The 19264-nt window shown below is 49.4% G+C and overlaps 2 protein-coding genes across 7 annotated transcripts in view; one reads left to right on the forward strand and one right to left on the reverse strand.

Annotated features, from left to right (window-relative positions):
• The window catches only part of luc7l (LUC7-like (S. cerevisiae)), a 19945-nt gene extending 19311 nt beyond the window's left edge, over positions 1-634 (forward strand). For all 6 annotated transcript variants that reach the window (XM_060036875.1, XM_060036879.1, XM_060036877.1 and 3 more), the window contains one exon: positions 14-634. The gene's annotated coding sequence lies outside the window, so the exon portion shown is untranslated. The remainder of the gene's footprint in view (positions 1-13) is intronic.
• Positions 614-19170, reverse strand: LOC132446558 (epidermal growth factor receptor kinase substrate 8-like protein 1). The gene is given in 20 exon segments (XM_060036868.1): positions 614-1132; positions 1257-1389; positions 2223-2391; positions 3408-3552; positions 3721-3849; positions 4118-4208; positions 4922-4971; positions 5077-5218; positions 5504-5652; positions 6542-6616; positions 6902-6990; positions 7174-7303; positions 8587-8642; positions 9503-9530; positions 9532-9616; positions 11671-11753; positions 11844-11984; positions 12729-12884; positions 15276-15488; positions 19041-19170. Coding segments are annotated over 19 exon segments (2154 nt in total). The 5' UTR covers positions 15486-15488; positions 19041-19170; the 3' UTR covers positions 614-1039.
• Positions 19171-19264: the final 94 nt, after the last annotated feature.

The raw sequence follows: 19264 nt of genomic DNA on the forward strand, positions 1-19264 counted from the left end.
CCTGGGGGGTTAGCGTTACCTTGGGGGCTAGCGTTACCTTGGGGGTTAGCGTTACCTTGGGGGTTAGCGTTACCCTGGGGGTTAGCGTTACCCTGGGGGTTAGCGTTACCCTGGGGGTTAGCGTTACCCTGGGGGTTAGCGTTACCCTGGGGGTTAGCGTTACCTTGGGGGTTAGCGTTACCTTGGGGGTTAGCGTTAGCTTGGGGGTTAGCGTTACCTTGGGGGTTAGCGTTACCCTGGGGGTTAGCGTTACCCTGGGGGTTAGCGTTACCCTGGGGGTTAGCGTTACCCTGGGGGTTAGCGTTACCCTGGGCGTTAGCGTTACCTTGGGGGTTAGCGGAGGGAGGCTGAGGGAGCCGCATGGCGTCGAGGGGCAAGCAGTTTTTTTTTAATTGGTGCAAGACGTGCTCGTATTAGAATTGATTTGATATAATAGTAGAGGAACTTGGTATAGATGTGAAGTAATTGGCAAACGGTCTTTGGTATTTTTTGAAATTTGTACGTATCCATTTCACATGTTGCTTCGTGAGTTGTAATGGTTTGAAGACCGTGGTGAAGTCGTCATGTTGCTTATTTACCTTTTTTTTGCGGAAATACTTTTTTGAATCCCCAATAAAATTATTCCAGCCTTTTATTTTCATGATGTCTCATTCCCTTTCTTACAATATACACATAGGGATAGTCTTTGAAGCAGAAGCAGCACTCAGCTGTTAGAACGGATGTACAAGAGGTATTTTAAATAAAAGATAAATAGATTTTAAATTGACCTTCAACAGAGTGGATATGTAGAAACAGTTGTGCAAGATCAGCAATCCTCCAATAGCGGATTATTTCAGGAAGAAGAATAAAAGTGTGCTGAAATAAACCAGGGAGGCAAAATTCGTGGCCAACCATGTTTGAGGAGGCTGTACGTTCTTCACTTTCTACTGACTGGAGTATTGTTCTAGACGGTCGAGGACCAGGGCCAGGGTCCTGGTAGATGAACAGGGGATGCTTTGGTGTTCAGAAGATCCGCCCTCGTGGTAGGAGGAGTTAAGTATTATAATGTCGTCGTGTTTGCCTGGCTCTTCAAATCTACTTTCATCTTCTGCTTCTCCATGACGGCCTCCAGCTCCGTGGCGTTCCGGGCATCCTGGAAGAAGGTAAGAGGTGAAGAAAAGGGTATTATTTCGTTTGTTCTTCCACATTGTGGTCATTATTTTAATTAACAGGCGCATTCTGAACGCATTATTCAATCTGTTGTGTGGACCGCTTACCTCCAGCAGCGCCCTCTGCACCTCCAGCTGGCTGTACACTCTGGCGCCCTCTTCAGGAAGCACGGCGCGTAGCTCCTCCTTGTTCAGGGAGAACAGCTGGGCGCCCGTCAGAACGCCGAGGCACTGCGCCGCCCTATAGTTTAGTTAGTTTCGTTTTATTTCGGCATCGTGGGAGGTGCATGAAGACAGCATACAGAAGTCCATCATCGCAAAAAATGAATTACTGATGCTGTTACAATTAGAACATATTTAAAATTCAACTTAATATTTGTGACATAAAAATAGAAGCTACAACGTAAAACAAACAGGTACAGTCCATTATCATTCATTGCACATATATGGGATTGGAGATCTTCTGTCTCAGTTCTGTATCTTGGGAAGGACAGTTTGCTTACATTTCTCATTGTTCGTTAAGTCAGTTTTTCTCTTTCTGTATTTGTTTCTGTAATTTGACTACACCAGTTTTCTGGCTAGTTTTCTAGATATAGTTGTATATAGAACATCCCCAACATCACCTCTCCAACTACATATTGTTAATATCTCACTGAGGCACATGGCCGTCCTGAACACGGAACAACATCTTATTTAGCGTCAACACTCCCAACCAAGGATCTGAACTCTACCAGTCTCGGTTCTCTAGAGGTCCACAAGGGTCTGGACTCTACCAGTCTCGGTTCTCTAGAGGTCCACAAGGGTCTGGACTCTACCAGTCTCGGTTCTCTAGAGGTCCACAAGGATCTGGACTCTACCAGTCTCGGTTCTCTAGAGGTCCACAAGGGTCTGGACTCTACCAGTCTCGGTTCTCTAGAGGTCCACAAGGGTCTGGACTCTACCAGTCTCGGTTCTCTAGAGGACCACAAGGGTCTGGACTCTACCAGTCTCGGTTCTCTAGAGGTCCACAAGGGTCTGGACTCTACCAGTCTCGGGTAGATCCAGGTCTAACCCTGGTTCTAGAGGTTGACTTACGGCTCGGTGAAGCCCTTCCCCCGGAGCCAGTTGGCCACCTCGTCGGGGGGGGAGTGGTAGTCCAGCGGCGCGCTGGTCTCGCTGGAGCGGGGGATGACCAGGGCGGGCTTGGTGAGGGGGCTCCTCCCATTGGTCAGCCTCTGGAGCAGCTCGTCATTCACCTGCATCGCTTCAGGAGGAGACACGTCATCAGGGTTAACGAGGCCAATCAGGAGGGGACGCGTCATCAGGGTTAACGAGGCCAATCAGGAGGAGACACGTCATCAGGGTTAACGAGGCCAATCAGGAGGAGACGCGTCATCAGGGTTAACGAGGCCAATCAGGTGGGGACGCGTCATCGGGGTTAACGAGGCCAATCAGGAGGGGACGCGTCATCGGGGTTAACGAGGCCAATCAGGAGGGGACGCGTCATCAGGGTTAACGAGGCCAATCAGGAGGGGAAGCGTCATCAGGGTTAACGAGGCCAATCAGGAGGGGACGCGTCATCGGGGTTAACGAGGCCAATCAGGAGGAGACACGTCATCAGGGTTAACGAGGCCAATCAGGAGGGGACGCGTCATCGGGGTTAACGAGGCCAATCAGGAGGAGACACGTCATCAGGGTTAACGAGGCCAATCAGGAGGGGACGTGTCATCAGGGTTAACGAGGCCAATCAGGAGGGGACGCGTCATCAGGGTTAACGAGGCCAATCAGGAGGAGACACGTCATCAGGGTTAACGAGGCCAATCAGGAGGGGACGCGTCATCGGGGTTAACGAGGCCAATCAGGAGGAGACACGTCATCAGGGTTAACGAGGCCAATCAGGAGGGGACGCGTCATCAGGGTTAACGAGGCCAATCAGGAGGGGACGCGTCATCAGGGTTAACGAGGCCAATCAATGGATCAGAACGTCCATTAGGGTTAGACAGGTAAGGGTTAGACACTAAGGTTAGGGTTAAACACTTACGGCTTAGTCATAAAGGGTTAGACTCTAAGGTTAGGGTTAGACACTAAGGGTAGGGTGAGGGATAGACTCTAAGGGTAGGGTTAGACACTAAGGGTAGGGTGAGACACTAAGTGTAGGGTGAGGGTTATACACTAAGGGTAGGGTTAGACACTCAGGTTAGGGTTAAGGGTTAGACTCTAGTATTCTGTATAATGTATACGATATGGATCCAATGTCCATCTCTGGGTCTGTGGGCTCACCTTTCTCTGAGTCCTCTCCACTGGCCATGAGGTGCTGGCCGTAGGGAGGCAGGCCACGCGGACGCTGGCCTGGCGACTGGTGCACGGTGGGGGGGCTGGGCGTGGCTGCCGAGAACATCTTGGCCAGCGGGGGAGGGGCCGGAGCCTGGGGGGGGGCAAACAACCAAATTAGGGGGATATGAGTGAAAGTGTTCATTGCATGCAGCCTTGGTTTGAATCTTGAGTTATTCCTTATATTATGTTTTCTGTGTGTATCTGGCTGTTTGTGTGCACACATAGACGCCTGTGTGTGCGTGCGTGTGTGCGGGCCTACCTTGGGGGGTCCCTGCCCCCCGTCCAGGGGGTCTATGTGTGCGACCGGCTCCAGGATGTTAGACGGGACGAAGCCCACCTCGTTGAAGCGGTTACGACACTTCCACCAGCGCTTGGACGACTCCAGCACCTGTCAGACGCACAAGTCAGCGTGATGGTGCCTCCACCCGAACCGTAGCTCCCCCCTAAGCCTGCTCAGACCAGCTGGTCGGATGTCCTCTAAACGAGGCTCCGTTTAAGAAACTAATCTGTTGGACCTCAGCTTGGTGAGGCTGAACTAACGATCTCCTTCCGCCATCCTCTGGACGACCTTAGCATCGTGGTCTACTATATAGGTTAAGATATGAGCAGTTTACAATGGGTGTGTGTGAGTGTAGCGTGTGTGTAGGACTGCTCACCTCCAGTTTGTCTCCCTGCTGGACCGACAGCTCGCTGCTGTTTCTCGCCACGAAGTCGTAGCTGCAGCTGTAGAGTCGCTGGGCCCCGTCTCTGAGGAGGAAGAGCACAGAGCAGCTGACCTCACAGCCACGGGGAACCAACCAACACCAGGCTGACCTCACAGCCACGAGGAACCAACCAACACCAGGCTGACCTCACAGCCACGAGGAACCAACCAACACCAGGCTGACCTCACAGCCACGAGGAACCAACCACCACCAGACTGACCTCACAGCCACGAGGAACCAACCAACACCAGGCTGACCTCACAGCCACGAGGAACCAACCAACACCAGACTGACCTCACAGCCACGAGGAACCAACACCAGGCTGACCTCACAGCCACGAGGAACCAACACCAGACTGACCTCACAGCCACGAGGAACCAACCAACACCAGACTGACCTCACAGCCACGAGGAACCAACACCAGGCTGACCTCACAGCCACGAGGAACCAACACCAGGCTGACCTCACAGCCCGGGGAACCAACACCAGGCTGACCTCACAGCCACGAGGAACCAACCAACACCAGGCTGACCTCACAGCCACGAGGAACCAACACCAGGCTGACCTCACAGCCCGGGGAACCAACCAACACCAGGCTGACCTCACAGCCACGAGGAACCAACACCAGGCTGACCTCACAGCCACGAGGAACCAACCAACACCAGGCTGACTTCACAGCCCGGGGAACCAACCAATACCAGACTGACCTCACAGCCCGGGGAACCAACACCAGGCTGACGTATCAGGGGGACTCACCTCTCGTCTGCCAGGGGGGGGGAGGGCCGGACCACCGACTGAGACTGCTGCTGGGTGGGGGGGAGGGAGAGAGTTAAAATAGAGGGATAGCTAGAATGGATATATATCAGAGAGAGAGAGAGACACACACACGGACCCTACTCTCCAGGGCGTACCTCCTGTTTGGCCCTCAGAGCTTCGTGTTCGTGCTCGGACTCCACTGGATCCTCCCACAGCTGACCGTCCTCCCGGACCGCCTCCGGACGCCAGCCGCCGTAGAAGACCGGAGAGTATGGAGACACCTGGCCCAGCTCACACCTGGAGGGAGGGAGGGAGAGAGGGAGGATGAGTTAATGCCATCAGGGTTAATAGCAGCCGTCACTTGGAGTAAAGGTGTGGTCTATTGTAGTGTAGTGAACTGTTCATGTGGTGTATAGTTTAGAGCTGTATGTTAGCGTAGCTGAGGGGTTAGCCTAGCTGAGGGGCTAGTGTAGCTATGGGGCTAGCGTAGCCGAGTGGTTAGCCTAGCCGAGTGGTTAGCCTAGCCGAGGGGTTAGCGTAGCTATGGGGCTAGCGTAGCTGTGGCCCCTGAGTTCCACTGACCGGCCCAGCGTCCAGTTGGGCCCCAGGGACGTCCAGAGCTGCTTCTCTTCCTCCCCCAGCGTGGCCCTCAGCAGGGAGACGGCCGCGCTGCTCAGGGCCGGACTGGACACCGAGGCCCCCAAGGCCGGACCCCCTGTGGTCCTCACCACCTGCACACGCACGCACACACACGCACACACACACACAGGCACACACAGGCACACACACGCGCACACACACACACAGGCACACACACACGCACACGCACACACACACACAGGCACACACACACACACAGGCACACACACAGACACATGCACAGACGCACACACAGGCACACACACATGCAGACACACACGGACAGACATGTAGGCACGCAGACACACACACAGAAATACACAGAAGAAAAAAATATAGCTTTTTCCGAGTTACGTGATTCATTTTTGTTTCTACAAATCCTTTTAGTCTAATAGTCTAATTCTAATATCTTTCTGGCAATATTTGCAATCATGTTTATAATTACGTTTTAGCCAAGTTGTAATACATTCACCTTCACAAAGCAGAAGGAGATTAATTTATTGTAATAGTATTGATCATAGTTTCACATATTCGTATGATAATAGTCCCCTAATCATATAATAATCACATAATCGCAGAGACAATGAGGTCTCGTGCTCTCTCCCTTTCTCTACAAAGGAGTGGTAGCAGTCAGCACACAGACACACCGTGCCAATGTCAACAAGAGAACCAAAGGGAGACCTTTAATGTTTAGTCATAGCCTTGGTTTGAAGGTTTTATTGTAGAAACACCAGGTAACTGGCAGATAGAGGGACGTAGAGTTAGAGTTAGCAGATAGAGGTTAGAACGTCCCAAACGAGCCCAGAGCACCCGCTCCCCGGCCAACTCTGCTTTGTGTAAACAGCAGCCGGCAAAATGCAACTAGGAGCGTTCCACTGTTTAGACAAACAACATGCTGATGCACACAGTCGTCCTCCCAGAGTGATACTAGGGTTAGTATAGGGTCATGGTTAGGGTTAGTAGACGGTTAGGCTCACTCACCATATCCAGAGGCCTGAAGAGGTAGTGGACCAACTCCTGGGATGAGGGGCTGGCGATGGCGGACTTCAGACGGGCCTAGAGAGAGAGGGAGGGAGGGAGAGAGAGAGAGAGAGAGAGAGAGAGGGCGGGAGGGAGGGAGAAAGAGAGAGAGAGAAAGAGAGAGAGAAAGAAAGAGAGAGAGAGGGAGAGAGACAGAGAGGGAGAGAGAGAAAGCGGGAGAGAGAGAGGGAGAGAGAGAGAGAGAGGGGGAGAGAGAGAGACAGAGAGAGAGCGGGGGAGAGAGAGAGAGCTACCAAGTTAGAGCCAGACAGACAAAAGAGGTGTAGGCCAACATTCAGATGTGATTAGACTTTCTCTCACCAGGAGGCAGAAGCAGTATTTAAACTTCTGGAATATATCCAGGAACTCCTCCTGGGACGGGGGGCGGGCGCGGCCTGCCAGGAGGTCATCTGTTGTCAAGGGAACGGGACAGAATGAGTTCTGACAGCAAGATACTCAACTCCTCCTGGTAGGCTGAGGGTTAGCTTCGTATACCTTTAGCTTCTACACTTATTAGATTAGGTTAGCTTTGTATTCCTTTACCTTAGGGTAAGCTTAAGGGTTAGCTTAGGGTTAGCTTTGTATTCCTTTACCTTCTGCCATTTGCTTTTTGCTTTTCTTCTTCTTCTTCTTCTTCAGGCTCAGGGCGCCGTTTGCCTCGGCGGCCTGCTGCAGTCGGGACAGGAAGCTCTCCATGTCGTCGAAGCAGTGGTTGAGAATCCTCTGGAGACGAACAGGAAGTACAAACACATTCAACGTCCCCCATTCACCACGTTAATGTTTATTTCCTAACGTTTCACTCACCCTTACCCATTCACTAACCCTAACCCATTCACTAACCCTAACCCATTCACTAACCCTTACCAATTCACTAACCCTCCCCCATTCATCAACCCTAACCCATTCACTAACCCTAACCCATTCACCAACCCTAACCCATTCACTAACCCTAACCCATTCACCAACCCTAACCCATTCACTAACCCTAACCCATTCACTAACCCTAACCCATTCACTAACCCTAACCCATTCACCAACCCTAACCCATTCACCAACCCTAACCCATTCACTAACCCTAACCCATTCACTAACCCTAACCCATTCACTAACCCTAACCCATTCACTAACCCTAACCCATTCACTAACCCTAACCCATTCACTAACCCTAACCCATTCAATAACGTTAATGTTTATTTACTAACGTTTCACTAACCCTAACCCATTCACCAACCCTAACCCATTCACCAACCCTAACCCATTCACTAACCCTAACCCATTCATCAACCCTAACCCATTCACCAACCCTAACCCATTCACCAACCCTAACCCATTCAATAACGTTAATGTTTATTTACTAACGTTTCACTAACCCTAACCCATTCACCAACCCTTAACCATTCACCAACCCTTAAAGAGGACCTATTATACTACTTTTCTGGTCTTAATTTCTAATTAATGACTCCTATAGCGCAACCTGACACGAATCACAGCACAAAAAACGATGTAGATTTTCGGGAAACTCTTCCTCTCATCTGGGCGCTTACAGCCTTCTCTGTCAACGCTCCATTTCGTCCTTCTCCGCCCCCTCGCCCCCCTCCTGCCAACCCAACTCCGTTGTGATTGGTTACCTTCCTTGAGGCGCGCGCACGGGCAGATTTGACCAGGCATATGGGGGCGCGGCAGGAGTGACTACGTAAATGATTTCCCGGAAATGTGAACAAGTGAATCGCAAACGTTGTCCCGAGTGTTTAGCGCTCTGCACAGCCACCCCAGACTGTCAGCAGGGAATACGTCGAAATGCATGTGCGGCATTATTTGAGACTTTAGTATAGTTAAACTTGACTATCAATCATTACAACAAAGTTTACAGGTCATAAAAGTCGAAAAAGCATAATAGGTCCCCTTTAACCATTCATTAACCCTAACCCATTCACTAACCCCTCTCGTGATCCCTCCTACTCAGCAACCCCAGGTGTTAGCTGTGAATGGAGCAGTCCGGGACGTACCACTTCTCTGTCGGCCCTCAGGAAGGAGATGTCAGCTCCTCCGCTTACACCGTTAGCTGTCAGGGAGCAGAGGGTTAGGGTTAGTTAGTGGGTCCGGGTTAGTTAGTGGGTTAAGGGTAGGGTCCGGGTTAGTTAGTGGGTTAAGGGTAGGGTCCGGGTTAGTTAGTGGGATAGGGGTAGGGTTAGGGTTAGTTTGTGGGTTAGGAGTAGGAGTAGGGTTAGGGTTAGTTAGTGGGTTATGGGTAGGGGTAGGGTTAAGGTTAGTTAATGGGTTAGGGTTAGTGAATGGGTTAGTGTTAGGGAACATTACCTCATCCATTTAGTCTTTAACCGCTCACGCTGTCGCGAACGACTCCCACGCACCCTCCACCTCCATCATGTGTACACGCACGCACGCACGCACGCACGCACGCACGCACGCACGCACGCACGCACGCACGCACACACCTACCCACATCTCCCCCCACCCATCTCAAAAACAAACAATGCAATCTCTGTGCTCCTGAAATCCTTCAACCTTAAATACTTCACTGTACCTTCCACACCTCTCTCTCTCTCTCTCTCTCTCTCTCTCTCTCTCTCTCTCTCTCTCTCTCTCTCTCTCTCTCTCTCTCTCTCTCTCTCTCTCTCTCTCTCTCTCTCTCTCTCTCTCTCTCTCTCTCTCTCTCTCTCCTGTCTCTCTCTCTCTCTCTCTCTCTCTCTCTCTCTCTCTCTCTCTCTCTCTCTGTCTCTCTCTCTCTCTCTCTCTGTCTCTGTCTCTCTCTCTCTCTCTGTCTCTGTCTCTGTCTCTCTCTCTCTCTCTCTCTGTCTCTGTCTCTGTCTCTCTCTCTCTCTCTCTCCTGTCCCTCTCTCTCTCTCTCTCTCTCTGTCTCTCTCTCCCCCCCCCCCCCCCCGTGTGAAAGCAAACAGCCCCTACCTCTGGGTCCGGGGTAAGGGGGGGGGGCAGGCGGGCGGGGCGTTGGGGGCGTGGGCGATGGGGGGGCTCGGTATTCCGTAGGGGTCGATCATGTTCTCTGCACTCTGAGCAAACCTGGAGAGGGACAGAGGAGAACCTTAGTAATGTTGTCTTGAGGACAGCCTGCAGACAGACAGCCTGCAGACAGACAGCCTGCAGACAGACAGCCTGCAGACAGACAGCCTGCAGACAGACAGCCTGCAGACAGACAGCCTGGAGACAGACAGACAGACAGCCTGGAGACAGACAGCCTGGAGACAGACAGCCTGCAGACAGACAGCCTGCAGACAGACAGCCTGCAGACAGACAGCCTGCAGACAGACAGCCTGGAGACAGACAGCCTGCAGACAGACAGCCTGGAGACAGACAGCCTGCAGACAGACAGCCTGGAGACAGACAGCCTGGAGACACAGAGAGCCTGCAGACAGACAGCCTGGAGACAGACAGCCTGGAGACAGACAGCCTGGAGACAGACAGCCTGCAGACAGACAGCCTGCAGACAGACAGCCTGCAGACAGACAGCCTGGAGACAGACAGCCTGGAGACAGACAGCCTGCAGACAGACAGCCTGGAGACAGACAGCCTGGAGACAGACAGCCTGGAGACAGACAGCCTGGAGACAGACAGCCTGGAGACAGACAGCCTGGAGACACAGAGAGCTAGTGATGCTGTGAGGAGGACAGCGGCTCCTCCTGTTTCAGCCTCACCTTCACTTAAACAGATAATAACAACGTTTTACAGTACAAACAAGAGAAGAGGCTATACAACACAGACCTTCACAGACACACAATTCTTGTCAGAGACTACTCAGACTATAGCTCCGTTCTTTAAAGGACAGAGCAGCTTTGTTGTCACTGACAACCATCTCTCACTAAGCTGTTGAGTACACAAAGACCCGCCCATGTGGCCGCGAGTCCGGCCTGGGTCAGGTGGGACTCCCGGTGCCATCGAGAGAAACAGCCTCGTTCTCCAGGTGTGTTCCAGTCTCAAGGCGCCCAGGGCAGCTGCCCATCATTCCAGACCAAACTCAGAGGCGACCGCGGTCATACCATGCCCAGCATTCTACAGTTCAGACTATTGAGCTTAAACTGGTCGCTTCCACATCAGCCGACGGATAACAAAGAAGAGATAAAGAGCCAACCGAATCAACAGGATGAGCAGAACACACACTCAGAGCTCCTGTAGAACGAGTTCCACACAGAACGGGGGAAGAGGAAGGGATTCAAACAAGTTCCCAACTCAACTCAATGACTTTCAATTGAATTAGGAACTAACTTGTTCCTTCCTTTTACAACAGTATGAAGTATATAAAATATAATTCAGCTGACCTCCCAATGGAGGGCAGGCTGATACCACAGACTGCAGATCAATCCCTGGGATTGATCCTCAATCACAGGGATATCCTCAAGTAAGGGAGATTGTCTTACCGTATCGCTCGTCCTCTGGGTACAGCTGGAGCCACAAACTGGAGGCGCTCTACACTCGGTTTGGGTCACTAGCCCCAACACTGCCACTCTCTCTCTCTCTCTCTCTCTCTCTCTCTCTCTCTCTCTCTCTCTCTCTCTCTCTCTCTCTCTCTCTCTCTGTCTCTCTCTCTGTCTCTCTCTCTCTCTCTCTCTGTCTCTCTCTCTCTGTCTCTCTGTCTCTGTCTCTCTGTCTCTCTCTCTCACTATCTCTGTCACTCTCTCTCTCTCTCACTCTCTCTGTCTCTCTCTCTCTCACTCTCTGTCTCTCTCTCTGTCTCTCTATCTCACTCTCTCTGTCTCTCTCTCTCACTCTCTCATCTGTGCTCTCTGTCTCTCTCTGTGTGAGTGTGTATCTCTCTCTCTTTCTCTCTTGGACTCTCTCTCTCCTCTGTTCTCTCTCTGTCACACCTCCTTAAGTTATGTAGAAAACTGGTCAAACCGGTTGGTCCTCCCTCACTCCCTCTCAGCTGCTTACACACCCCTATGTGTATGCCCCTCCCTACCTACTCTCTCTCTCTCTCTCTCTCTCTCTCTCTCTCTCTCTCTCTCTCTCTCTCTCTCTCTCTCTGTGTTGAACACTGAATAGAATGTCCCAATCAAGGCCCTACAGTCTATTACGGGTCAATTACCCAACCCACTAGTGTGACTAGTGCTCATAATTACCTGAGTGCCTCTGGCGTCTCCGTGTTCCTATTGGAGGGCGAGGGCGAAACCACGAGTGTGATGTCATCGCGGATCCTCTTGGCCTATGAGGACATCTTCATGTTCATCCAGCGTTTCAACACTACAACACGTGACACCAGAGAGCCGTCCTAAGAACCGTACGAGTGGCTCACCGCCTCGCAGCTGAAGAACAGCACGTCAGAGCTCTCCTGGTCCGAGCCGCAGACCAGAAGCAGCAGGCTGGGGAACTCGGGCACGGAGAAGATGGCGTCGCAGCGATGGACCACGCCCACAGGGTAACGCTCCAGCTCCTCCTGTTGGCCAGGGGAGCCGTCACTCAGCCGCCCACAACCAGGACTAGGCCCGCCCTTTCAGTCTTTTAGTTACTTTATGTTTTATCTTTAATTTATAGACCCAATGGTTTCCACTGAAACCATTCAAACCACTAACAGAAACCACCGACCGTCAGGGGAAGGATGAACCAATAACAGGAAGACCGGTTTAATTCCTTCAGCTTTATGCAGACTAATGAAGGAGTTGTGACGTGAGCCTCCAACCCCTGACCAACCCCAAGACCTGGGGTTGGTCAGGTCTTGGGGTTGGCCAAGACCCCCATGAGGTGGACCCTTTGGATCCACCTCATGGTGGATCCCAAGGGTCCCCAGCCCCAGCTCAGACCCAGGGGGACCCCCCAGCCCCAGCTCAGACCCTGGGGGACCCCCCAGCTCAAACCCTGGGGACCCCTAGACCCCGGGGGTCCCCCAGACCCCGGGGGTCCCCCAGACCCCGATGGTCACCCAGACCCCGATTGTCCCCCAGACCCCGGGGGTCCCCTAGACCCCGGTGGTCCCCCAGACCCCGGTGGTCCCCCGAACCCCGGGGGTCCCCCAGACCCCGGGGGTCACCCAGACCCCGGCAGTCCTCCAGACCCCGATGGTCCCCTAGACCCGGCGGTCCCCCAGACCCGGTGGTCCCCCAGACCCCGGGGGTCCCCTAGACCCGGGGGTCCCCCAGACCCGGCGGTCCCCCAGACCCCGGCGGTCCCCCAGCAGACGGACCTTGGTCTGGATGTCCAGCAGCCGGAGGGCGGCGGGCCCCACCTCCAGGACCATGCACTGGCTCCACAGCTTGTCGGCCTTGGCCAGCTGGCAGAGGCGTGTCCGGGCGGCCTCCACGTCCGCCACCTCGCTCCGCAGCGAGAAGGTCAGCAGGTGCTGGAGGGGAGAGGAACCTGGACTGAGCCACACCTTCAGCAACGCCCCCTACAACCTAAGACTAGGCTCAGCCTCAACCTAAGACTAGGCTCAGCCTCGGGCTCCTCTGACAAACCAACTTAGTCTACGGCCCTTTGGATAAAAGCCTCAACGCTTCCATCCTTTTGTCCCGTTTCCATTTGTGTTTGAGACCCTAACTTTAAAGGGACACTGTGTAAAGATTACTCCCATCTAGTGGTACAATTGTATATTGCATTCAAACTAATAGTGCTCGCTTGTTCTAAAACTACGGTGGGCAGTATGTGCCAAGAAGCTGTCATGACATCCAATGCCACCTCATCGAGTCATTCGAGTGATGATGAGGTTCGTTATTTCAAACTGCAGTGAATCATTAGTGTAAGCTAATGATGCATGAGTAATTCCTCGAGCAAGATAGTGAAGTATTTCAGTCATCATTCACGCTGGCTCAGAGTGAAAACGCGTTTGCATTACCTGAACCACGTAGTGCTCTTTGTCCCTCTCGGCAGTTCATAGACCGGAAGAACATGGAAGCCTCCATGAAGCTTACCCGTCCTATGTAACTACATATTAATTATTCTTCGCTCAGGAGGATAAGTGCGATTTTTGGCAGAGATAATTTTACACCAATGAGGACTTGTTTATGAATGAATACGTTGATTTGAGGTAATAAATTACTTAAAATGTTACACAGTGTCCCTTTAACTTGCTCTAGAATCTAGACCAATAGGATGGGGTCTATCAGAGGTTTGTTGATAGACCCCCCTGCTGGTCACTAATGATCACAGAAGTATCAGGGCACTCAGTACTCACATTAATGATCACAGAAGTATCAGGGCACTCAGTACTCACATTAATGATCACAGAAGTATCAGGGCACTCAGTACTCACATTAATGATCACAGAAGTATCAGGGCACTCAGTACTCACATTAACGATCAGAGGAGTATCATGGTACTGAGTACTCACATTAACGATCAGAGGAGTATCATGGTACTGAGTACTCACATTAACGATCAGAGGAGTATCATGGTACTGAGTACTCACATTAACGATCAGAGGAGTATCATGGTACTGAGTACTCACATTAACGATCAGAGGAGTATCATGGCACTCAGTACTCACATTAACGATCAGAGGAGTATCATGGTACTGAGTACTCACATTAACGATCAGAGGAGTATCATGGTACTGAGTACTCACATTAACGATCAGAGGAGTATCATGGTACTGAGTACTCACATTAACGATCAGAGGAGTATCATGGTACTGAGTACTCACATTAACGATCAGAGGAGTATCATGGTACTGAGTACTCACATTAACGATCAGAGGAGTATCATGGTACTGAGTACTCACATTAACGATCAGAGGAGTATCATGGTACTGAGTACTCACATTAACGATCAGAGGAGTATCATGGTACTCAGTACTCACATTAACGATCAGAGGAGTATCATGGTACTGAGTACTCACATTAACGATCAGAGGAGTATCATGGTACTGAGTACTCACATTTACGATCAGAGGAGTATCATGGTACTGAGTACTCACATTAACGATCAGAGGAGTATCATGGTACTGAGTACTCACATTAACGATCAGAGGAGTATCATGGTACTGAGTACTCACATTAACGATCAGAGGAGTATCATGGTACTGAGTACTCACATTAACGATCAGAGGAGTATCATGGTACTGAGTACTCACATTAACGATCAGAGGAGTATCATGGTACTGAGTACTCACATTAACGATCAGAGGAGTATCATGGTACTGAGTACTCACATTAACGATCAGAGGAGTATCATGGTACTGAGTACTCACATTAACGATCAGAGGAGTATCATGGCACTCAGTACTCACATTAACGATCAGAGGAGTATCATGGTACTGAGTACTCACATTAACGATCAGAGGAGTATCATGGTACTGAGTACTCACATTAACGATCAGAGGAGTATCATGGTACTGAGTACTCACATTAACGATCAGAGGAGTATCATGGTACTCAGTACTCACATTAACGATCAGAGGAGTATCATGGTACTGAGTACTCACATTAACGATCAGAGGAGTATCATGGTACTGAGTACTCACATTTACGATCAGAGGAGTATCATGGTACTGAGTACTCACATTAACGATCAGAGGAGTATCATGGTACTGAGTACTCACATTAACGATCAGAGGAGTATCATGGTACTGAGTACTCACATTAACGATCAGAGGAGTATCATGGTACTGAGTACTCACATTAACGATCAGAGGAGTATCATGGTACTGAGTACTCACATTAACGATCAGAGGAGTATCATGGTACTGAGTACTCACATTAACGATCAGAGGAGTATCATGGTACTGAGTACTCACATTAACGATATATTTTGGTTTGCTTGTCATGGCAGTGGGCGATGGGGCCGGTCTGACTGGCTGGCTGAGGTTCTCTGATGGGGTTCTCTTTGCTGAGGTTCTCTGATGGGGTTCTCTTTGTTGAGGTTCTCTGATGGGGTTCTCTTTGTTGAGGTTCTCCTGGATTGGGTTCTCTTTGTTGAGGTTCTCCTTGATGAGGTTCTCCTTCATAACCTGGGAAATAAATAAAGTTTTCAAGATAGCTTGAGCTTGTTTCATTTGGAGCAAAAAGAGACTTTGTCCAAATTGTCCGGGAACTGAGACCCACAATCTGAAGAGGAGGGAGGGGTCAGGTGTTGTGGTGTTGTGTTGTGTTGTGTATGGTGTTGTGTTGTGTTGCGTTGTGTTGTGTTGTGTATGGTGTTGTGTTGTGTTGTGTTGTGTTGTGTTGTGTTGTGTATGGTGTTGTGTTGTGTTGTGTATGGTGTTGTGTTGTGTTGTGTTGTGTTGTGTTGTGTATGGTGTTGTGTTGTGTTGTGTTGTGTTGTGTTGTGTATGGTGTTGTGTTGTGTTGTGTATGGTGTTGTGTTGTGTTGTGTATGGTGTTGTGTGTGTGGTGTGTTGTGTTGTGTTATGTATGGTGTTGTGTTGTGATTTGTTGTGTTGTGTATGGTGTTGTGATTTGTTGTGTTGTGTATGGTGTTGTGTTGTGATGTGTTGTGTTGTGATTTGTTGTGTTGTGTGTTGTGTATGGTGTTGTTGTGTGTTGTGTTGTGTATGGTGTTGTGTTGTGTTGTGTATGGTGTTGTGTTGTGTTGTGTATGGTGTTGTGTTGTGTTGTGTATGCTGTTGTGATTTGTTGTGTTGTGTATGGTGTTGTGTTGTGTTGTGTTGTGTTGCGTGTTGTGTATGGTGTTGTGTTGTGTATGGTGTTGTGTTGTGTTGTGTTGTGTTGTGTTGTGTATGGTGTTGTGTTGTGTATGGTGTTGTGTTGTGTATGGTGTTGTGTTGTGATTTGTTGTGTTGTGTTGTGTTGTGTATGGTGTTGTGATTTGTTGTGTTTTGTTGCGTGTTGTGATTTGTTGTGTTGTGTTGTGTTGTGTATGGTGTTGTGTTGTGTATGGTGTTGTGTTGTGTTGTGTTGTGTATGGTGTTGTGTTGTGTATGGTGTTGTGTTGTGTATGGTGTTGTGTTGTGTATGGTGTTGTGTTGTGTATGGTGTTGTGTTGTGTATGGTGTTGTGATTTGTTGTGTTGTGTTGTGTTGTGTATGGTGTTGTGTTGTGTATGGTGTTGTGTTGTGTATGGTGTTGTGATTTGTTGTGTTGTGTTGTGTATGGTGTTGTGTTGTGTATGGTGTTGTGTTGTGTATGGTGTTGTGATTTGTTGTGTTGTGTTGTGTTGTGTATGGTGTTGTGTTGTGTATGGTGTTGTGTTGTGTATGGTGTTGTGATTTGTTGTGTTGTGTTGTGTTGTGTATGGTGTTGTGTTGTGTATGGTGTTGTGTTGTGTATGGTGTTGTGATTTGTTGTGTTGTGTTGTGTATGGTGTTGTGTTGTGTATGGTGTTGTGTTGTGTATGGTGTTGTGATTTGTTGTGTTGTGTTGTGTTGTGTATGGTGTTGTGTTGTGTATGGTGTTGTGTTGTGTATGGTGTTGTGATTTGTTGTGTTTTGTTGCGTGTTGTGTATGGTGTTGTGTTGTGTATGGTGTTGTGTTGTGTTGTGTTGTGTTGCGTGTTGTGTATGGTGTTGTGTTGTGTATGGTGTTGTGTTGTGTATGGTGTTGTGTTGTGTTGTGTTGTGTTGTGTATGCTGTTGTGTTGTGTATGGTGTTGTGTTGTGTATGGTGTTGTGTTGTGTTGTGTTGTGTTGTGTTGTGTATGGTGTTGTGTTGTGTATGGTGTTGTGTTGTGTATGGTGTTGTGATTTGTTGTGTTGTGTTGTGTTGTGTATGGTGTTGTGTTGTGTATGGTGTTGTGTTGTGTATGGTGTTGTGATTTGTTGTGTTGTGTTGTGTTGTGTATGGTGTTGTGTTGTGTATGGTGTTGTGTTGTGTATGGTGTTGTGATTTGTTGTGTTGTGTTGTGTATGGTGTTGTGTTGTGTATGGTGTTGTGTTGTGTATGGTGTTGTGTTGTGTATGGTGTTGTGATTTGTTGTGTTTTGTTGCGTGTTGTGTATGGTGTTGTGTTGTGTATGGTGTTGTGTTGTGTTGTGTTGTGTTGCGTGTTGTGTATGGTGTTGTGTTGTGTATGGTGTTGTGTTGTGTATGGTGTTGTGTTGTGTTGTGTTGTGTTGTGTATGCTGTTGTGTTGTGTATGGTGTTGTGTTGTGTATGGTGTTGTGTTGTGTTGTGTTGTGTTGTGTTGTGTATGGTGTTGTGTTGTGTTGTGTTGTGTTGTGTATGGTGTTGTGATTTGTTGTGTTTTGTTGCGTGTTGTGTATGGTGTTGTGTTGTGTATGGTGTTGTGTTGTGTATGGTGTTGTGTTGTGTTGTGTTGTGTATGCTGTTGTGTTGTGTATGGTGTTGTGTTGTGTATGGTGTTGTGTTGTGTTGTGTTGTGTTGTGTATGGTGTTGTGTTGTGTTGTGTTGTGTTGTGTTGTGTATGGTGTTGTGTTGTGTATGGTGTTGTGTTGTGTTGTGTTGTGTATGGTGTTGTGTTGTGTATGGTGTTGTGTTGTGTTGTGTTGTGTTGTGTATGGTGTTGTGTTGTGTTGTGTTGTGTTGTGTATGGTGTTGTGTTGTGTTGTGTTGTGTTGTGTTGTGTATGGTGTTGTGTTGTGTATGGTGTTGTGTTGTGTTGTGTTGTGTATGGTGTTGTGATTTGTTGTGTTGTGTATGGTGTTGTGTTGTGTATGGTGTTGTGTTGTGTTGTGTTGTGTTGTGATTTGTTGTGTTTTGTTGCGTGTTGTGTATGGTGTTGTGTTGTGATTTGTTGTGTTGTGTATGGTGAGTCTAAAGGAAACATTGTTCTGATACCTGTCACCATACACCTCTCAGGTATGGCTGTTCAGGGTGCAGTCATGACAGTGTGATGTTAATCGTCCTTTTATAGCCACGCCTCCTCATCAGTCAGCGTTCCACTCCTATTATTCTCCCTCCTCATAACCAACGTGACTCAACAGTCCTTTCACGGTAAGGACTCTTATTTTGGTAGAAGTCCACGCTAACCTCCTGTCCAACCCTCGCTCTCGCTCATTCACTGGGAGTACTGTGTGTGTGTGCGTGTGTGTGTGTGTGTGTGTTTGCGTGTGTGCGGATGTGTGTCTGTCTGTGTGTGTGTTTCGCTGAGAGCAACCTAACCGGTCTGTCGTCTCCAGGACGTCCCCAGTCTGACCTGAGGTCTGTCTCAGTGAGTGTTGAGGTTGTCCAAATGAGAAAGCTGTACTTTGCTGTTTGAATTCCCTTGAACCTGATTGGTCTACTAAGCATTACTAAGGTCTACTAAGCATCTAACAACTATTGAACAATGTGCGGACTACGTAAGGTATTGAACTTTCCTGTACATAAAAGTCTCTTTCTCAACCATCATCAGTGAATTCTGTAGGTCGTGTCTCGGTTATAATACCGATCCTATGCTGTGACGGCCCTGATGTTGACCAGCCCTCCCTGGAGATGACCAGGACCCGGCATGTGGTTTAACCAGACCATGACTTAGGAAGAGTATTCATGGATTAATGTGTTAACTGCAAACCCAAGCTTTTGTCCTTTGTCTAAAGTGATATCATATCATAATAACAAAAGCAATGTGCAGGACAGATAATAAGTTACTGATATGAACTTACCTTAGTGGGAGTAGGATGTGGTTCTCAGGTCAGCCTTGTGGAAACTCCTGCTTTTCTTATTGCTATAAGGTCTTCTAGAAAGGGGCGTGTCTCTCTGGCCACACCCACTGCGCTCCACTAAGCCTCAAATATCTCAATATCTCTCACCTCATTCTCTCTCCCTTATCGCAAAGTGCACACACACACACACACACACACACACACACACACAGTCGCCTGCACAC

The sequence above is a fragment of the Gadus macrocephalus genome, chromosome 18 (assembly GCF_031168955.1).
Source record: "Gadus macrocephalus chromosome 18, ASM3116895v1".
Lineage (NCBI taxonomy): Eukaryota > Metazoa > Chordata > Actinopteri > Gadiformes > Gadidae > Gadus > Gadus macrocephalus.